Raw genomic sequence first — 18413 nt, forward strand, 5'->3', positions numbered from 1 at the left:
ATGCTGAGAACAAATAGCACAGCACATGCAGGGAAAGTCACAGCATGGGAAACTCCTTTTGAGTAAACTCTTCCATCTCTGTCCCACCCTCCAGCAACTTTTTGCTCACTGAATATTAGATTTTGGCTAGCAATTTTAATATATGCCAATTTATTTCCTTATCTCCTCCTCCGAGCTGTTTCACTCACCAGCACATAATCAGGCTTCTTCACTTTTAACCTGGCTTTTATCCTTTTTCTGCCTCTTTGTTACCAGCCAGTACTTCCACATCATTTAAGTCCAAAATCCCCAACAGAAAATCCACACTCCTTCTCAAAAAGCTCATGCTCCTGTGTTTTAATTAAATCAATCCATCTGTCTGCATCTTGACTAGTGAAATGTTCTTTCACCTCTAGCATATCTTTCTTAGCCGATTCCAGAACTAAAACCACCCTTAAAACCAACTGCTTTGATTTACATTATTGCAGCCCACAAACCTTGTTTTGTTTCCACTTTTTTCCATTGCCTGCTCTTTCACTTCTCAGGCCCATGTCCCCCACAAAGCTTGCTTTCTGACACCATCACATTATTTTACTCTACCAGCAACTCCAAGCTGTTACTCCATTCCCTGCATTTTTCAGGCACGTTTCTTCCCAGCATTACCCTTCCCTATTTTGCTAAGTCTTCTCTCTTGCTCCACTTACCACAACCCCCCCAGCCGAGCTGCTTCCTACCTACTGAGGACACATTTCTTCCTTGATGCCTCTGATAGGAAACACTTCAGACCACAGCGTTGTTCTTCAGTTGCTGAGATCACTCAGCATATGCTTTTTCCAAAGCTTACAAACAACTACAGATCAGCTTCTCTACTAGGAAAAAAAAGCTATTCTTCCACAAACTACCCACAACTTCATAGAGCCCTACAAGAGACCCTCACCCCCCTACGCTTACCCCTTATATCTCATCTTTCTCCTCCTTAATCACTTATTTCTTCCACCTGCAAAGATGAAATCACAGTCACCTGAGACCCCTGCCTGCCTTTCTTTCAAGGGCAAATTTACACCCTGAGGGCTTTCTTCTAATTGCCTTCAACCGCCTCACCACACCCGAGAATCAATGCTCATGTCTTGTGTTTGTGCCCATCTGTTCTGCCTTTATTATTATTATTTACCTTTTAAAAGTTAATTATATAAATCACAAAAAAAAAACTTTATGAGGCTGAACTGAGCAATCACATAACCAATGCTTTAGTAAACTTCATGTTTTTGCTGCTACTTGTTGCCTGTTCACACATTTAAGGAAGAACCAACTATCTGGTCTACCTCCTGCCTAAAAAAGAGACCACTGCAACCAAGTTCCCTGACTCCTACATAAAGCAATCCAGAACATTCCTTGTAGGTGTTTCTGCAGTGGTGACTGCATGTGTCTCCCAGATCATGGCTGAGACTGTCAGTATTTAGAGCCAGGAATCAAGTATTTGTTTCGAAAGCATTTCAGTGCTCCTAAAGGAACACTGCACAGGATTTGCAATTAACAAAGAGAAAACATCGTTGTGTTGTTAAACACTAAAACAATGTCTGCAATTAACACCTTTTGGAGGCTCCTGCTTGGGTGGAAATCGCATACCTTAGAATCGCAGCTGTCAATCAGCTCATCAGTGAAGAGATCTGAACAATGAAAAAGAGCTATTTGGGTTTCCAAATGTTTCTCTTGGCATCTATTCTCCCCGTTTGTTTCTGGCTAGTTAAGAAATGGCTGAACTGCTGCACTTCTTACTTTCCATACAGCTGTCCTTAGCAAAGCTGAGACTGTTTCACGAACAAAAAGGAATATTTGATATTTAAGTTACCTTCACCGTAACTTTGTAGCAGCCAATGAGGATCATTTTATAGAATGCAAAAATTGCCAAGATTCATTTAAAAGCTGCCTTCCAAGCTACATTCTCTTATCTAAATGTGTGAGGAGCCAGCATTTTTCTGTTACGTGAGGGATTCAGACAGGCTAATGCTTGGTTTCTGTTCCAAGAGGGAAAGGTAAAACCATTAAATTTCCTATGAAAATTAGTATCAGTAAACATCTTTCAGCTGATAATCAACAGCACCAAAGCATTTCCTTTGGATATAATGTCAGAACATTGAACATTAATTTAAAACATATAGAGAAATGGTCGGCACACTCCAGGGGTTATCAGTGATAAAATCCCCACAAGTACTGGCTCAGAAAGGAAAACATTGTATTGCCTTTGAGACTACCCACCAGTTCGTCTCCCTGAGTACCTTCACGGACAAAGAACTTGTTACCGTCAGCAAAAAACCTTCGGTGGTACCCACCATGAAAATAAAGAGACATAGCAGAGAGAAGGTAAAAATCTCTTGAGGAGGGAGAAAGAATACAGCTTGTTCGTAGGGCCCTTTCACGGAAGGGAAGGTGAAAGAGAGTAGAAGAGCAATGAGCTTTACACCTCCTGGGAATGGGATAATGTATCATGTAGCGTCCCATATACTCCACATATTCATATATATTCCGTATAAAAGATGCATCCATGATAAAGCATTAATATCTTGTCATAATCTTGGTGCCAAAGCAGAAGTCAACTGGGAATGCTTCTCACTACTGTTTTTGACACTATCAGAATGCAGACAATTTTGGTTGATATTTTAATGTAGCAAATGTCACTGAAAATGACATACCCCCAAGAAATTTTCTGATTTTGACTAAACTATATTTTTTAGTGGCACACTCTGTTGACAACTTTCTTTCCCCAAGTGGCTTTAATAGTTATGTTTAATGATTTATGTGTCTCAGTGGCATTTTCAATTTACTGACGTCATCTGTCCTTCGTAAATTCAACACAGAAGGTGAATATTTAAACCTGTGTGTCATCTATCTTCTTTTGTCCTTACTGAGATACTGCATTCATTTCCCATGCTTCATTATACCATGTATTTCTACAATGACATATTTTCATCTTCTAGCAGCTGCTATCGTATAACATATTTCTGGCTCATTTGAGCAGCTTCTTAGAAGGACAAATTTACTAATGGGTTAAAATTTAATTGATACCGTATCATCTCAGGTCAATTGTCAACCACAAAATTCCATGTATTTAAGCAGAGGCACCAAATTACAGACATCTTTCCTTTACTCTGAACTCCCTCAAATAAAGATCTCCATGTACGTCCTTATTTAAACAAAATGCTCTCTATATAAAAGATCAAGTGCAGGTTTCCTGAGTAACATTCTATAATGAGACGCTGATTCCTTTGTACTATATTCTCTGCTGCTCATAAAATTTCTCAAAGTATCTCTTTCCCCTACTTGCTCATAAAGGTTTGTTTCTCATCAAAATCCACCTTGTCAAACACAGGATTTCTCAGAAATTACTCTTTCTGCCTGGTCTTTCAATAACTCAGCTTTAGAAAGGAATAGATAGATTCTCTTTCTGCTTGCCACAAAGCAGTTCTTGGCTTCAAGTGAATCCTGATTTACATGAGTGGAAAAGGCTGGAAGACACAGACTCAACATTCCTCCTCAACCATTTCATTCTGAGATGGTGCCAGACACAATGGAGATATGGAAAGGATAGAGCAAGGCAGGCAATGAAATTTTCTTCTATTTACATGCATGTGCTTCTTTCTCTTTAGTCTGACAGGAGCACTTCTTAACTCTTCTTGGAAGGATCTCTGTAAAGTACTTTGGAGTTTGTTTTCTTATTTCACTTTAAAGCCATCACTCAGATGCCTTGCTGAAACGTGTCCCTTAAAAATTTAAACAGCACTGAAGAAAATCAGTGCTGCTGTACTAAGCAAAGACATTGACAGCAACTTTTAAAGGACATGAGCAGCCATCAAAGCATACGAAGACCATCCAGAGCACAGACTTTTCCTGGAAATACTTACTACACTCGACATCACTTTAAAAGTTGGAAGAAACAGCAGCATATCTTTGGTTAACTCTAAGAGAAATGTGATGTTTACCTGCACTGAAGCTGTACTTTACCCCCACTGGTCTTTCTACATCTGCGAAAATACGGATGTAATGAACCTGCCAAGAGGGTGGCTGAAAGGGACCTGAACCAAAACAGGACAGAACAGCAGAAATCAATTCTAACTTGGGATAAAACTGAATGGAAATATTGAGAAGAAAGTGGGAAGCACTACAAACTCTTTTTTCCTCCCCTCCAAATCCACTGGCCCATTCCAAATCCATGCACAAATCAGAAAAACCATCAGTATATGTTACTTGCTCCACTGGATTTTGCGTGGATCCACACCCTATGTGCATGGGGAAATCATAAAGATAGGCTTTAACATTGTAATGAGTCCTGAACAGTGACAACACTTAAATTCCCTACAGCCTGTTACACTTGAAAACAACAACAAAATAATAAATGGAGGGGATGTAAATCCAGTATTTCTGGGCTTCAGAGCAAAGGTGGCAAAACTGGCCCACATCTCTGTAATTTGGAGATGCTGAGGTTTGTCAGACCTCAGCTGTATCCTGGCCAGCAGCTCCTCAACTATGCAAGTACCCTATTGCAATCACAGCTCCTGGCCTGATTCTGAGTTGTGTTATAAGGAATGAAGTCAAAGGAAGCTGAAGAAAAAAGGAAACACTATGTTTTCTACAGAAGTTTTTCAGGAAGGCTTTGACTGTGTAATAGGGAAGAGACTATAGGAACCTGTATCTTACTGAAACTTTAATAACTAAAGCCACAGAGCTCCAGTTCAGTTGCTGCAGAACTGGCCCATCCCAAACACACACACACACACAAAACCAAACCCAATCAAACAAAAAAAAACCCTAAAAACCAAACAAAACCCCCAAACAAAACAAAAAAAAAACAAACAAAAAACCCAACCACAAACCCAAAGAAAACCTAGATAGCTTTTTATCCTCCAACCTAATGAACGGGTCTTTCTTCAGATATCGCAACTAGAAGGGACCCATTTCTTCAGAGTCCTGGCTTACCAGTCTTTAAGGTGCATGTGTTCTTGTTTCCGAATTTGTTCTGCAAGAGCAACACTTGGTGTCACCTGGATTTGGAAGAAAGGCTAACAGGACAGGAGTCTCCAAGTTGATGCTGGAAGATGTTATGTGCAGTTCCCTAAACCAGGTACTGTTGTCATACAGCCACATGTATTTCCTGTCAGCACTGAGTCCACCATTCATCCTTGTGCTTCTACTTGTCTTACCCATCTGGAAATCAGGAGGGAAAAAAGCAGGTGGACCTAGCAGGACCACCATAGAAGCTTCAGCATGTTCCTCTTTGCATATAGGATATTCCTGCTGTCTGTACAGCTCCCTGTCGCTAACACCTGCAGCATCACATTTAATTGCTGCCTTGGCCTGCCAGAGTAGCTGAGATGTTTGACAGCTACTCTGTCAATGCAAGCTGCACTGGCTCGTGGGCAGGCCTCTTCATCGTGACAATTATTAGGGTTATGTTTGCCTTTCATTAATAGAGAAACACTTCCCTTCCCCAGCCCTTCTGCATCAAGGGAAAGCATCAGCACTCGTACACCTACACACACAGGTGAGTGTGGCTCTTTCCTCATGTGTTTATTGTTTTATGGGCTTTTAGGAATCATACTCCAAATGTGCTGCTGTCTCAGCTGTCACTGCTTATCGCATTACAATAACGATCGCTGCTTTCAGAAGCCAGTTCAGGTTTAATCATCGCTTCCCTCCAAGCTGTCCATCACAGGGTGGTCGCCAGGCAACAGCATCAACAGACAGGGCTGTGGGTGGCTGGTAAGGAGGATGGAGCACGCCAGTGTTGCAGGAAGGAAGAACTCACGTTCCTATGGGAGAGGGAGGCACAGGGGTGGTTGAGATTATCTGGTGGGATCCCAGCTTGCAGCATGATGAAAATAACAGGGATTTCAGTGATTGCAGAATCCAGTGTTTTCATGAGGAAGAAAAGATGGCAGGACCCCGGCTGATGGCACAGTAATGCATAGCTGGGTTTCTTGCTTCAGCTCTTATAAGTGTCCACGGTCCAGTTCTCTCCATCACAGGTGGCCTGGCAGGACCCTGCTATCCTGCTTAGCTTGCAGCTACAGGCACAGCCTGTGGTTAGAGGCAGCTGGAATCAGCCACATTTATTCCTTTAAAATGAGTTGTTTGGGAATGGATGGGGAATTTTGAAGAAAAAAGAAAGGCCACATTTTAACTTATAAAAATTGAAAATGAAATAGAAGACAACACTGATGTTGGAGCTTTTCATCCAAAAGATGAAAATGAGCCAGAGAATGTTTTGGTTTGTTTTGTTTCATTTTGTTTTTCAGGAGATACACAATTAAACAGACATTTGTCATTTAAACAGATGCAGATCTTCATCAAAGCATCTTTGGGTTACAACAGCCTAAATTGTTATTGCTAAACTTCAGCAGCTCTTCTGTAGAGACACTAGGTCACTGGATCCAGGCTAAGTCCAGTTCTATATTATTATCTCTAGCCCAGGTATTAAGTTTAATGCATCTGCTGTTTTGCTCATGTGTCTTTTATTTACCTGTTTCTCCTTTCCTATGGAAAAAATCTATTGAGTTTCATGCAAACAATGTACAATCTAAAATTTATTGGCAGGTAGCCGTTTCCAAAATCTGATTGTTTCCAATAATGATTAATTTAAAGCTTTTATCTTTCATCTATAGAAACGTAGTTTTCTTCTTGGAAATTGGAACCTAAACTCAACAGAAAACAAATTAACTTTCCATATCATGTTCTTTGGCATTTACAGCTTGATTTTCACTACAAGCATGTTTTTTTTACACATAAAAATATATTTACATTTACACGCAGGTAAATTTTCCAAAAACTAAGGACCTTGAATATTCCATTTGAATATCCAGTGGAATTCGTTTCTCCTTGGTCTGTTTTCAGATATATTCTGTGAAAGGTACTGGCAACACTCTTAGCCAAGGCAGGGAACATTAAGCTCTTTCTAAAGGTTTATACCAACCGAGGCACACACAGAGAAAGGGAGCAGATGACCTTTTTCATCTATTGAAAATATACCTTGGATTTAAAATATTTTTTTTTCCATGCAAATCTATTCCAAATGATTAAATGGGCCCCATTCCGCCATTACTGAAGAATTTCCCACAGATTTCTGAATCAGGAATTTTATGATTCCTTTATCCCCCCTCTGATTAAAATAAAAGTGCACCTGAGAAAATCACATATTGAGCAGGGACAATTTATGAAGAGAAAAACAACCCTACGTTTGTTATATAAATCAACCTTAAATGCAGTGGGAGAGGTGAGGGAGGAAAAGACAGTTGGGGAAAGACATGGGATGTCTCTGTTGGGTTATCTAAATAGCCTGAGATTTTCTAAAGAGCCTTTTATTTCCTCCTGAAGACCTGCATGAAAATGATCTGCAAGAGCTGTTGGCACGGCTGTCCTTCAATAATCATCAGCAAAGGTGATATAAAACCTAACACAAATAGCACATGAGCACCAATGGTGAGTTGGGAGCAGTGTTTAAGGAATCAAAAGCTTCCTATGTGTAGCTGAACACCCTCCAACCAGAAAAATCAACCCCAAACCGGCCCTCCCATGCCTTGGGAACACGTCTGCCTTGAAATGCCAATGGCAAATCATCCCTTTCTATCTATTCTCCTTCATCTCTTGATTTACCATATTTGTGCAAAGCATGGAAGACTGTAAATGGGCTCTTAGGCTCCAAGGGGCAGCAAGAAGTGATAAACAGGCCAGGGGAGGATGTATTCCTGAGGGCAGTCTGAAAGCTGTCTTGATGAATTTCAGACACCCTCTCTCAACACCAGCCATATCGTTTTGTACTAGCTGCACTCCAGTATTTTTACCAGCCCAGACAGCCCAAGAGTCTCTTCCCTGCCTTGCTGCTTCTGCATCAGAAAATGCAATACTAGGGGGAAACTCGGCTATTTTTCTTTATTGGACAACCTCTCTGGGAATGAAGGTGGGTGATGTTTGCTGGTATCATGTAATTTACTCCCTTACACTCTGTGGTCTCTTTATCTTGCCTTGAGGTTCCTCAGCCACACTTACCAGCAACACAGCATGGCTCAACCCCTTTATCCCACCCTGCCACTCACTTGGGGTGGGCTTTGTCTCCTCTGGGCTATCTCTGAGTTTTCCTTCCAGGAAAAGAAAAATCACAAGACCTGTAACTCCCTTCACTTTGCTACCCCTGCAGCAGTTCTGCCCCTAACCACAGCACAGGGAGAGAGCACCAGGGGCCCTGCCCCAGCATGGGCTGCTCTTGGTGGGGATACTTAGCACTGACATCCCTCCATAGCAGCAGAAATAGGTCTGACTTCCCACCTTTTTCCCCCCACTGCCTAAATCTCTCTTTCCCTCTCGCCCCATATCAGAGGCATCTCGGCACAGCCTGCCCTGAGCACAGCCCTGGCAAGGCAGCACATGGGGGAGAAGTTCAGAGGTAGCTCTCAGTCCCAGTGTGCTATCACACGAGAACATCACCCCCCTAATTAGGGACAGAATGTGAGGTTAAATTAAGTTCTTGGGGACCCTCTGAAAGAAAGGAATTACATTTTAGGACATATCCTTAGATATCCATTTCCATCTTAAAGCACTTTCCTTTTATGTTCGTCAAGGAGACAAAGTGTGGTACCAAGTAAAAGTGTTATTGTGTTACCAGCACAGAGAATTAGGGATTAAGTGCTCTCATGTTAACTGTTGTTTGATTTAAGAGACAGCCAAAAAAATTGCAAGTGGCTGAAAATCATTTTACTGCATCAACCTTTATATGCATTTAAAATTCCAAAATAATTAGTCTATCACCCAATGCTGCCATTTGAATTGGAATCAAGGCCCATTTTCATTTCACATAGAAATGTCAATTAGAGCTGTGGGAGTCATTGATTTCTTGGTTTGCTGGCCAGATATATAAAAAAAGAGAGAAGTGCCTTCTATCAGTCTGGTACTTTTTCTCCTCCTATGAAATGAAAACCTGAGTGTAGCTTTGGCTTTGGATGAACAGGGACCAGTAAACACAGCTTTTATAATACCCAAATATAGGCAAATATAGTTTTAGATGCTCTATCATTCCCAGGCCTGCACACCAGATTAGGATACAGGACTCACAGGATGCTCCTGCCCTGTGAAGCAGTAGCTAGAGGCAATGCCATCTCAAATGTCACCAGATGCCTCTGTGTGGGACACTGCATCAAGGTTTTTGTATCACTGGATCATTTTTAAATATAGAATGAAAGAATCGGAAATCCATTCAAAAAAATGCTGCCTTGAAACAAAACAATGAAAAAGGCATTACATGTAAGCTTTCATGATTTTAGCTTGTTTGGGGCTGCTTCTCAGGAGCCTTGAGATCAAAAGGAAATTAGTGTGAACCTACAAAATGCTCTGGCCAAGCTACAACAGCATTTTCCAGAGGAAGAAGTCTTTGATGGGGCAGTTTCACTCCCCTCGCTGGAGCTCTGCACAATGTTGTATTGTTGTTGTATTCAGTCTGGCATAGCAAGAAAGGCCCAGAGGAGACAAAATTGTCCAAGATTGTCTGATGCTAAACTTACAGCCCTTCACATGTAAAGCTGAACCACAACTGAATGGGTCAGAATGGTCTCTAACCTTTCCAGAATGAATTAAGGACTTCTGACCTTGTTGCTTCCCCCTCTGGACAGACCCCTTCATGACTGCCAGGTCAGGGAAATACAAAAGTCTTCTTTGGTCAGGAGGAAAGGGAAATAAAACTTTTCTTTTATAAAGTACAGTATTAAAAAGATTGAAAACTATAACCCTATTGCTTTATATAGTTTATAGCCTCTCGATATTGCAGGAATGTCAGTTGCAACTGTCAGTGCTCTTCCATTATTCTCCTTAATCTCCCCTCGTGATAGGACTTGCATATCCCACCTGTCAAGTCTGGGTTGGATGCTCCTCACCATCTTCCAAACTCTTTCACAGAGACCAGATTCATAGAGACAAGACTTTCTTCTTGTCCTCATGGATTCTCTTTCACCTACTGCTTTCTCTCAGTGCACAGCTATTCTTATTAATGATTTCCCAAATATCCGATTTCATATTCTGTATATGAAAAGCCTACGTTTTATGCAGTCAAGAAATATATCTAGAGATGGACAGCAACACAGAAGAAAGACATACTATGGCTATTGACTCATTTTTGCTAAATCAAATGCACACACCCTCAAAAAACCCACACACCTCAAAACATTCCGGTTAAATAAAGTCCTACTCACACTTACAGGAAATTGTCCAGTGTCTTCTCTCACTGAAGGCTTGTTTTAAAGGATGCTTCATATCTACAATGGATGTAAAGTATCTTTGATCTACACAGCAGTAAATCTAGTTCAGAAGACCAAAATCTGAAACAGGGAACTTTTAGCAATACTATTTTTTTTTACTTGATTTTTTTCTGGTTTAAATCCTCATTTTTGTTTCCTCACTTTTTATTCAGCCCTTACTAAATATATTCTCATTAGCTCTAGCAAGAGATTAGCCTGAAATAGTGTCTGCATCTGGTGCATAATACTATTAATACTATTATATATTGTTGTAATATGTAACCAGCTCATACTACATCTCACTGAAGTATTTTAATGCAGGCATGTTCCTCAGATAAATCCTTTTGGGGACTTGCTTCCTGCACCTTAGGAACCAATCTAAATGCAAAGTGATTGACAGTGAGATCATTCCTCACTGTGTGTCTCACTGTGTATCTGGCTGTGGGTTTCACATCTATGTTCATGTCCTTAAAACTCCTCCTTTATAATAATGCAATTGCCATGGGAGGAAGGGAGCAGTGCGCTATCACAGTGTCATACAACATAATGTCAGTCACTCACTGGATGATGTTTGCAGGTCCTTCATCCATCCCTAGCTCTACACGGGAGCCACAGCTCTGCCAGCAAGGGAAGGACAGAGGCTATGAACTACAGCCTGCTGCATGAACACAGCATCTGAGCAAAGAAGTCTCAGAGTGAGATGATATGAAAAGTGACATTTTGATTGTGATCCCCCTTTCTGGTGTGAACAGAGGAACGCTGGTGATTTAACACACTTTTGCCATGCCTTTACTGTCTCACTTGTAAAAGGGAATACATTTCTTATCATCTGCATGCAACTGTGTTCATAAAAAGCAAAAATCTGATTCAAATTCGAGCTCTCAGGTACCTGACTCCTAGAAATTCACAGTTCACTTTCCACAATGTGTCTTACAAGCAGATACAGAAAGAACAGTGCTTGCTTGATTTAGCAAACCAGAGGCTGAAAGGGAATGTGATCACTGCCTGTAAAATAATTCCAGGGGGCGTAAGTGCCAGGAAGGGAAGATAACTTTAAATAAAAGGCACATGCACAAATGGGGAAAAAAAAGTATCTCAATTGCCTAATGGCAATGTTAGAAATCAGATAGAAGTTTCCAGCAGCCAAGAGAATAAGGCTTATAAAGCTATCAGAAAAGGAAGAAGGCAATAGGATGGTGGGTTGAAAGAAACCCAACTGTTTTTAAGATGCAGTTTGATCAGTTTATGGCTGTAGGATACAGTACCTGCTGCAGCCCTGTGCCATTCTTGAAGTTCCTAATTTATAAAGTAGGTTTGAAGACTTCAACTCAAAATCCAGCAACAAGTGATTCATAATTACTTTATCCAGCAGGAAATACAACACACTGGAAATATACAGGTATATTGTTATCCTGCCTTACATGTGCCCACTTCGTCCCGTCAAGTAAGAGCCTGCAACACAGTCCCATCTTGCCTAAAAGTTCTCCCATAAGAGACCTAAGTCTTCCCCTGTTGTCTAGTGTAATCACCTGACAATAGCAGTGATGACCTTGCAGGTTTCATTCTGCACTGGACCCATCAGTTGTATTGATTTTCTACTGTGGATGGAATGTAAAACCTCTCTGGCCATGATTGTTTTGCATCTGGTCCAAACTCCATCTCCATCAGTCTTTTGAGGATCTTCTGTTGTGGAGGACCTTTGAGAAGCCCCGCTTTGTCTTTCCAGGCACGTAAATCACTGAAATCTGAACCACTGTTTAAAGGTATTGTGACTGTGTAAAAGCCAATCTCCAGAGATCTGCCAATGACACCAAGTTGTGTGGTTCAGTTGATACCCTGGAGGGATGGAATGCCATCCAGAGGGGCCTTGACAGACTTGTGAGGTGGGCTGATGCCAACCTCATGAAGTTTAACCATGCCAAGTGCAAGGTCCTACACCTGGGTCGGAGCAATCCCAGGCACAGCTACAGGTTGGGCAGAAAAGAGATTCAGAGCAGCCCTGTGCAGAAGGACTTGGGGGTGCTGGTTGATGAGAAACATGAGCTGGCTTCAGTGTGCGCTTGCAGCCCAGAAAGCCAACCGTATCCTTTTGGCTGCATCAAAAGGAGTGTGACCAGCAGGTCGAAGGAGGTGATCCTGCCCCTCTACTCTGCTCTTGTGAGACCTCGCCTGGAGTATTGTGTGCAGTTCTGGTGTCCTCAACACAAAAAGGACATGGAACTGTTGGAACAAGTCCAGAGGAGGGCCACAAGGATGATCAGGGGCCTGTAGCACCTCCTGTATGAAGACAGGCTGAGGAAGTTGGGGCTGTTCAGCCTGGAGAAGAGAAGGCTGCGTGGAGACCTCATAGCAGCCTTCCAGTATCTGAAGGGGGCCTATAGGGATGCTGGGGAGGGACTCTTCATTAGGGACTGTTGTGACAAGACAAGGGGTAACGGGTTAAAACTTAAACAGGGGAAGTTTAGATTGGATATAAGGAAGAAGTTCTTTCCTGTTAGGGTGGTGAGGCACTGGAATGGGTTGCCCAGGGACGTTGTGAATGCTCCATCCGTGGCGGTGTTCAAGGCAGAGCCGTGGGTGAGATGGTTTAGTGTGAGGTGTCCCTGCCCATGGCAGGGGGGTTGGAATTGGGTGATCTTAAGGTCCTTTCCAACCCTAACTATTCTATGATTCTATGATTCTACTTCTGCTAATGTCTGGCCCAGGAGAGCACTCAGTCCACTGCAAGGCAACAGTAAGCTGCCTTATTAAGCAAATGTGAAACCCATGCTGCTTTCCCTCACAGCACGCTTTATAGAACAAGCTATAGCATTAAAGCTCTTATTCAGACTCCCTTCTGACCTCCTCCAGTGTTTTTTGCTCTTTTTCCAGGATACTTTCAAATGAACAAGTCAGGCACTAATCTCACTCCAAGCCAGCCTAGGACATAAGCAGTCTTGGTGTCTTGTGAGCTCTGATCCATCCATTTCCCAAAAGTTCATAATGGACGTCTCCTAGAGATTTGCTTCTCTCCACTTAAACCAAGCCCCTCGTTTAGCTCCTCACACAGATCTCTGCTAACTGTTTTCTCCTAGTCTATAGCATAGCATTAAGGGAGTTATGGGGATTCCAAATCTAGAGTGTTTGAATATACCACATCAGGAAGCACTTTTGCTATCTCTGTGAGCTAGAAAACATGCCAGCTTCTACACTTTCCAGTGATGAATTGCAAAAAGTGGTACAAAAAGGCAGCTCTCACTTGTGTGTCATTTGAGAAAGATTTTACCTTACAGGATCTTTTACTCCAGTTACTACAGAGGCCAGTGGAAAATCTCTCAGGATGTATCAATGCACGTAAATTAAGCAGTTCCAGGACCCATTCACAGACTCAATAGTCTATACTCTTATTGCGTTGACAAAATGGTTCCAGGCAGGCTACTGGCATGGGCTAGTTAACACCTTCCTGGATGATTCCCACAGTCTGGGGCTCAGAACAAGCCAATGAGTGTTTCCAGCACCCAGTTTAGCTGCAGCCACTCTTCTCTGTTTTGCAGTCTGAGAGCTCAGGATTGTGGAAATGCTGCCAGCCTTGTGTGGCCTTGCCCATTTCCACTGGAGCAGAGAAAGTATGGCCAACCTGGGTTTTAATACAACACTGGACACACTCCCAGCTTCTTTCCCATCAGCCATCTGATATCCAATCTCCCTACACCTATGCTCTCCTCTGGGAAACTCCTGCTGGCTCCACCAGTGAAAAAGCCAAGGTATAAAGGAGGGATTAATGCACATGTGAAGTATATGCCTATGGTGTGAGCTGGGCATACTTCGAATGTCTGGATATGGATACTGTGCTGGAGGGCAAGCTGTCCAGGGAGCACCCAAATTCGTTGGTGGGCCAAAATAATCCCCGATATAAGACAATTTGTGGATTTATACCTGGGCTATTGCTTGTTCTTCCTATTGTACCTGTGGCCAAGCAAACAGCAAGTTTATTCTCAGAGCACAGTGCTGTCAGTGAGATGGTGCACACACTCATCATGAAATCACAGCCAAGGCTGAAAGTACCTGCAAATACCAAGAACAATTGCTCACAGAAATCAGGAGTCCTTTAAGAGGTCCCTTCTCCATTAGATGCACTGTAATTATAACCAAAGCACTATTAAAATAAAGATACAAGGCTGAGGCTGACAGAATTAGATACACTGCAACAGAAAAACTTGGTGCTGACAGTGCTTTAATTTTCCAGCTTTTCAAACTAAAGAGATTTCAAATATTTTAAGATTTGCTTTTTTCCTGTACTCACACAGATGCCACAAACTACGATCGTCTTCATAGTGCCCCTGTGCCTGGGTGAAAGGCAAAAGCTGTTTGACAGCAGCATTTAGAGAGCACACCGAATGAAAACATGAGGTGTGTTGCATTCCCCCGCCATGGCAGGGACACACACACAGGCAGGAAGCCAGCAGCTGCCACTGCTGAGTGTGGCCAGGACACTGGGGTTACACAGTATCCCTCACAAGCAGCATCATGAGATCTCCTGCGACCCCTGTGCAGGCGGAAAGACATGTGTTGTACCCTAAAGAAAGCATTTCACCCCAACCCACTCCCAGATCTTCCACAGACAAGTCCTCAAAACCCCCATGCAGAGACATTTGGTCAGTGCCACTTTGGGCTACCTCCTGGAACATGCACTATTGTTTCAGCTAAGCCCAGACAAGCCTGTTGAGCATCCAAGTCCTGCTGAGGCCCAGCTTCATTCCATGTTGTAAAGGGTATGCAATCACAGGACAGGATAGCACAGCACTGCCAGAGCCCTCAGTAATCTCCCCGTGTGCAATGCAACCTGCAGCTCCTTGGGAAGGACAGTAGCAAAATATTTCCCCACAGCTCCCTGAAAACATTTGTACACCAAGACACTAGTAAATATAATAAATATAATAGGGAAGTAAATCAGTCCCTGGCATTAGTAGTCCATACTACTACAGTGGGCAGAACCATAGGTACATGGATGTGTGTACCTATGTATAATGTATTAATGTATTTAATGTATAATTAAACACATATATAACAATGCATGTGTCTTAATAAATGCACAGATGAAACAATTGCAGTGATTGACCTAATAAATGTACAGCTGAAACATAACTGCAGTGATAGACCAGGAAAACTGATGCCTGCTGGATGACTTTTTATATCAAAAGCTTTTTCTTAGCAAATGGGTCACTTTAAACCAGCATCAGCCTCCATTCAATTTGTCTGAACAGACCTGAGTTACTACAGGGCAGCTTCTCTTTTCACAACTGCGTGAGAGACAGGCTAACTGAGTTGTGAAGAAAGGGGAAAGTCCTTCAAAATAGAGATGACAAGTATTCCTCTGTCATTTAATTGATTAAAATGCTCCTGATAAAACCATAAAACCATGTCCCAATTAAGTAGGGCTGAACCCCACAGTGAGGGGCTTATGACATCTGCTGTAATTCTAAATTGGGTGGCTGCGATATACCTCACTACAATCTATACCACGAGGAATTCATAATGATTAGACCATTATTTCAGAATGTTGCTAGGCTCCTAGGACTAAAAGCTGAAAAGGAGGTGAAGGATTTCTGCCAAGCAGCCAGACACATGGCATTACAGCTGCAGACACCTTAAAGGAGAAGAGCCCAAGCCCCCCTTTCTCCTGTGAAGTTGTATAGGCAACAAGCATGTGGTATTAGCATCCCTTTCTCTTACTAGTGCTCTGTTTGCTGTCTCTAAGAGGCAAAGTGACAGAAGTTGTAGCATTCAGGCAGACAGTTTCCCCCACTTCTGCTACTCCACAAGCAGAGTTAATGGCAAGCAGAAAGCCCACCAGGCAACTCACTCTGCCTTCCCCAGGCCTCAGCCCTTGATGCCAGGTTGCCTCTGCAATAGAGGACAGATACAGCACTCAAGTTAACTTGGTAACTTTGATGACAGGACTATTGATACAGCTTGGAGACCAGTCACCTATTGCTACTGCTGGTTTTGTTTTGCTTGGCTCACCTTGGAGGTGTTCTGCTATTATTCTGGGAAAGAGGCAAGAACTGTCTTATTTTAACACCTTGGTGACAAGAGAGTAAAAGCAGCTTTAGCCCTTGCACAGAGGCACCTCAGAGATGAAGTCCTGAAACCATCCAGCGTCTCCCTATCAGAAGGCCCTGGGGATGAGCCCTTGGGCTGACGTGGGCCACCAGGGCTAGGCGGAGGAGGAGCAGCACCAGAGGGGCTCTCCCAGGCCTTGCTCGCAGCTGAGCCTCCCAGGCTCCAGGAGGGGGTTACCCCGAGGAGAAGACAGGGTGCACGGACGGCTGCCCCAGCGGAGATCGCCACAGGGGGTGGCTGTGGTTTATCCCTCTCTGCTGCCAGGGGGAGGGAAAAATGGGCTGGAGGGGGCTGTGCTCTGGTTTATCTTTCTCTGCCTCCGGGTTGAAGGAGAAAAGGGTTGGTTGGAGGGGGCTGTGCTCAGCGGGCGGGCGGCGGAAAGATTTTTTGCTCCAGAAGAATGGCCCTTTTGAAGCACTTCTGCCCCACTGCACACTGCTAAGCGAAGCCAATCCCCGTCGCCCGGAGGAGCAAAATTCCCTCTCGAAGAAGAATTAAAACCCAGCACCCCCATCCTACCCCACAGAACAAGGGGAAAAGGGAAAAAAAAAGGATTTAAAAAAAAAAAAAGAGGAAAAAGCGTACAAAAGCACCCCTCTCCCTCCCGCAGCCCGCCGCGGCGGTACTCACGCTGCTGTTGTGCCCGGACCAGTGCACCATGGCTTGGTTGTGCGCCGAGTCGCCGGCGAGGGCGAAGGTGGTGCTGCCCAGCCGCAGCTCCTCCAGCCCGAAGCGGGCGGCGCCGCTCTCTCCCGGCTCCCGCCCCGCCGCGCCCCGCGGGCTGCGGCCCCGCCGCCGCCGCACCGACCCCGGCCGACTGCCCACCGCGGGGGACCCCCGGCCGCGGAGAGGTTGCTCCTCGGCAGGAGCCGCTGCCGCCGCCGCTCGGGGCCGGCTCTGCCCGGTCACTTTCTCGGTGTCCCTGGTCACTCGCCGGGTCTCCCAGCCGCTGAATTTCGTCCCTGGAGGAGCAGGAGAGAGGGTCGCTCGCAGCCCGGCATCCTCCGCCTCCTTCCCGGCCCCTTGCCCTCTCTCATCTCCCTTCTTTCCGGGGAATCTCCTCTGCTCCTTTTCTCCTCTGTCGGTCCTCAAATGCATTAGTAATCCCTGCTGCGGATGTTGCTGCTGCGGCTTCAACTGGGAATGGCAGGATCTGCAAGTTATTTCTGCACTGGTAAAGCCAAAAGTGAAGAGGAAAAGCCATGTCCAGTATAGCAGAGCAACGTGCCAGGCTGGGTACCAGCCAGCAACTTTTTCCATCGCTGCTGACTGCTGATGAGTGCGAGGGAGAAAGAGCAAGAAGGAGAGAGCAGGAGCGAGAGAGCGAGGTGCTGCCGATTTACCCGCCGCGGGGTAAACACAGCGAGAACTCCACAAAGTTTCGGACTCTGCTGTGTTAGATGCGGCGGGGGCACGGGAGATTGTTCTCTTCCCCCTCTTTTTTGCCCCTTGTTTTCTTTTGCTTCTTTTGCACTTTTCCCTTTTTTCCCCTCTATTTTTTTCCCTTTTTTTTTTTTTTTTTTCCTTTCCCCCCCCAAGACTGGCGTCGCTGATCAGGCGTTTGATGGAAGCCAAAGCCACAACCACACGGGGGAGGAGCTGAACTGAAATCAGAGAGAGAGGGAGAGAGAGAGGAGCAAATCCTGGCTGGTGATTCCTCCCGGCTGCCTCCGTGGAAGTCTCTGCTCGCTCCTCTCCCGCTCGCTCTCTCTCTGCTTGCTCCCACTTGGCCGCTTCTGCATCACACTCCTCCCGCAGCCGCCCCGCCAGGACGCCCTGCGTGTGTCGTGAGCGATTGGTTATTCACACCCCCCACACACACACATTACACACACACAACACTCCATGACTTACCCCAACTTTTAAACTCAAATCACCCTGTCCCTTCCATCAGCTCAAACCTCTAAAACCCACTCCCCAACATACTAAACCCACCTCATGTGGGCTTGGAAGCAAACGTGCAAAGTGGAGGAGCAATACATACATATATACACACATACATGTGTGTATAGTGTTTCCAGAGGAGATATTTTAATTCGATTAAGTGGGCTTAAACGACTG

General features: G+C 44.2%; 1 protein-coding gene across 4 annotated transcripts in view; it reads right to left on the reverse strand.

The window, feature by feature from the left end:
• The window catches only part of SORCS1 (sortilin related VPS10 domain containing receptor 1), a 300139-nt gene extending 281991 nt beyond the window's left edge, over nucleotides 1-18148 (reverse strand). For 3 of the 4 annotated variants that reach the window (XM_062601967.1, XM_062601966.1, XM_062601965.1), the window contains exon 1: nucleotides 16983-18148. In XM_062601967.1, the coding sequence (XP_062457951.1) occupies nucleotides 16983-17612 (630 nt within the window). In that variant the 5' untranslated portion in view covers nucleotides 17613-18148. The remainder of the gene's footprint in view (nucleotides 1-16982) is intronic. The other variant, XM_062601963.1, reaches the window with a different exon arrangement.
• Between the last annotated feature and the right edge of the window lie 265 nt (nucleotides 18149-18413).

Source organism: Pezoporus occidentalis, unplaced genomic scaffold (assembly GCF_034315485.1).
Source record: "Pezoporus occidentalis ecotype Australia unplaced genomic scaffold, CSIRO_AGI_Poc_V1 ctg73, whole genome shotgun sequence".
In the NCBI taxonomy this organism is placed as follows: Eukaryota; Metazoa; Chordata; class Aves; order Psittaciformes; family Psittacidae; genus Pezoporus; species Pezoporus occidentalis.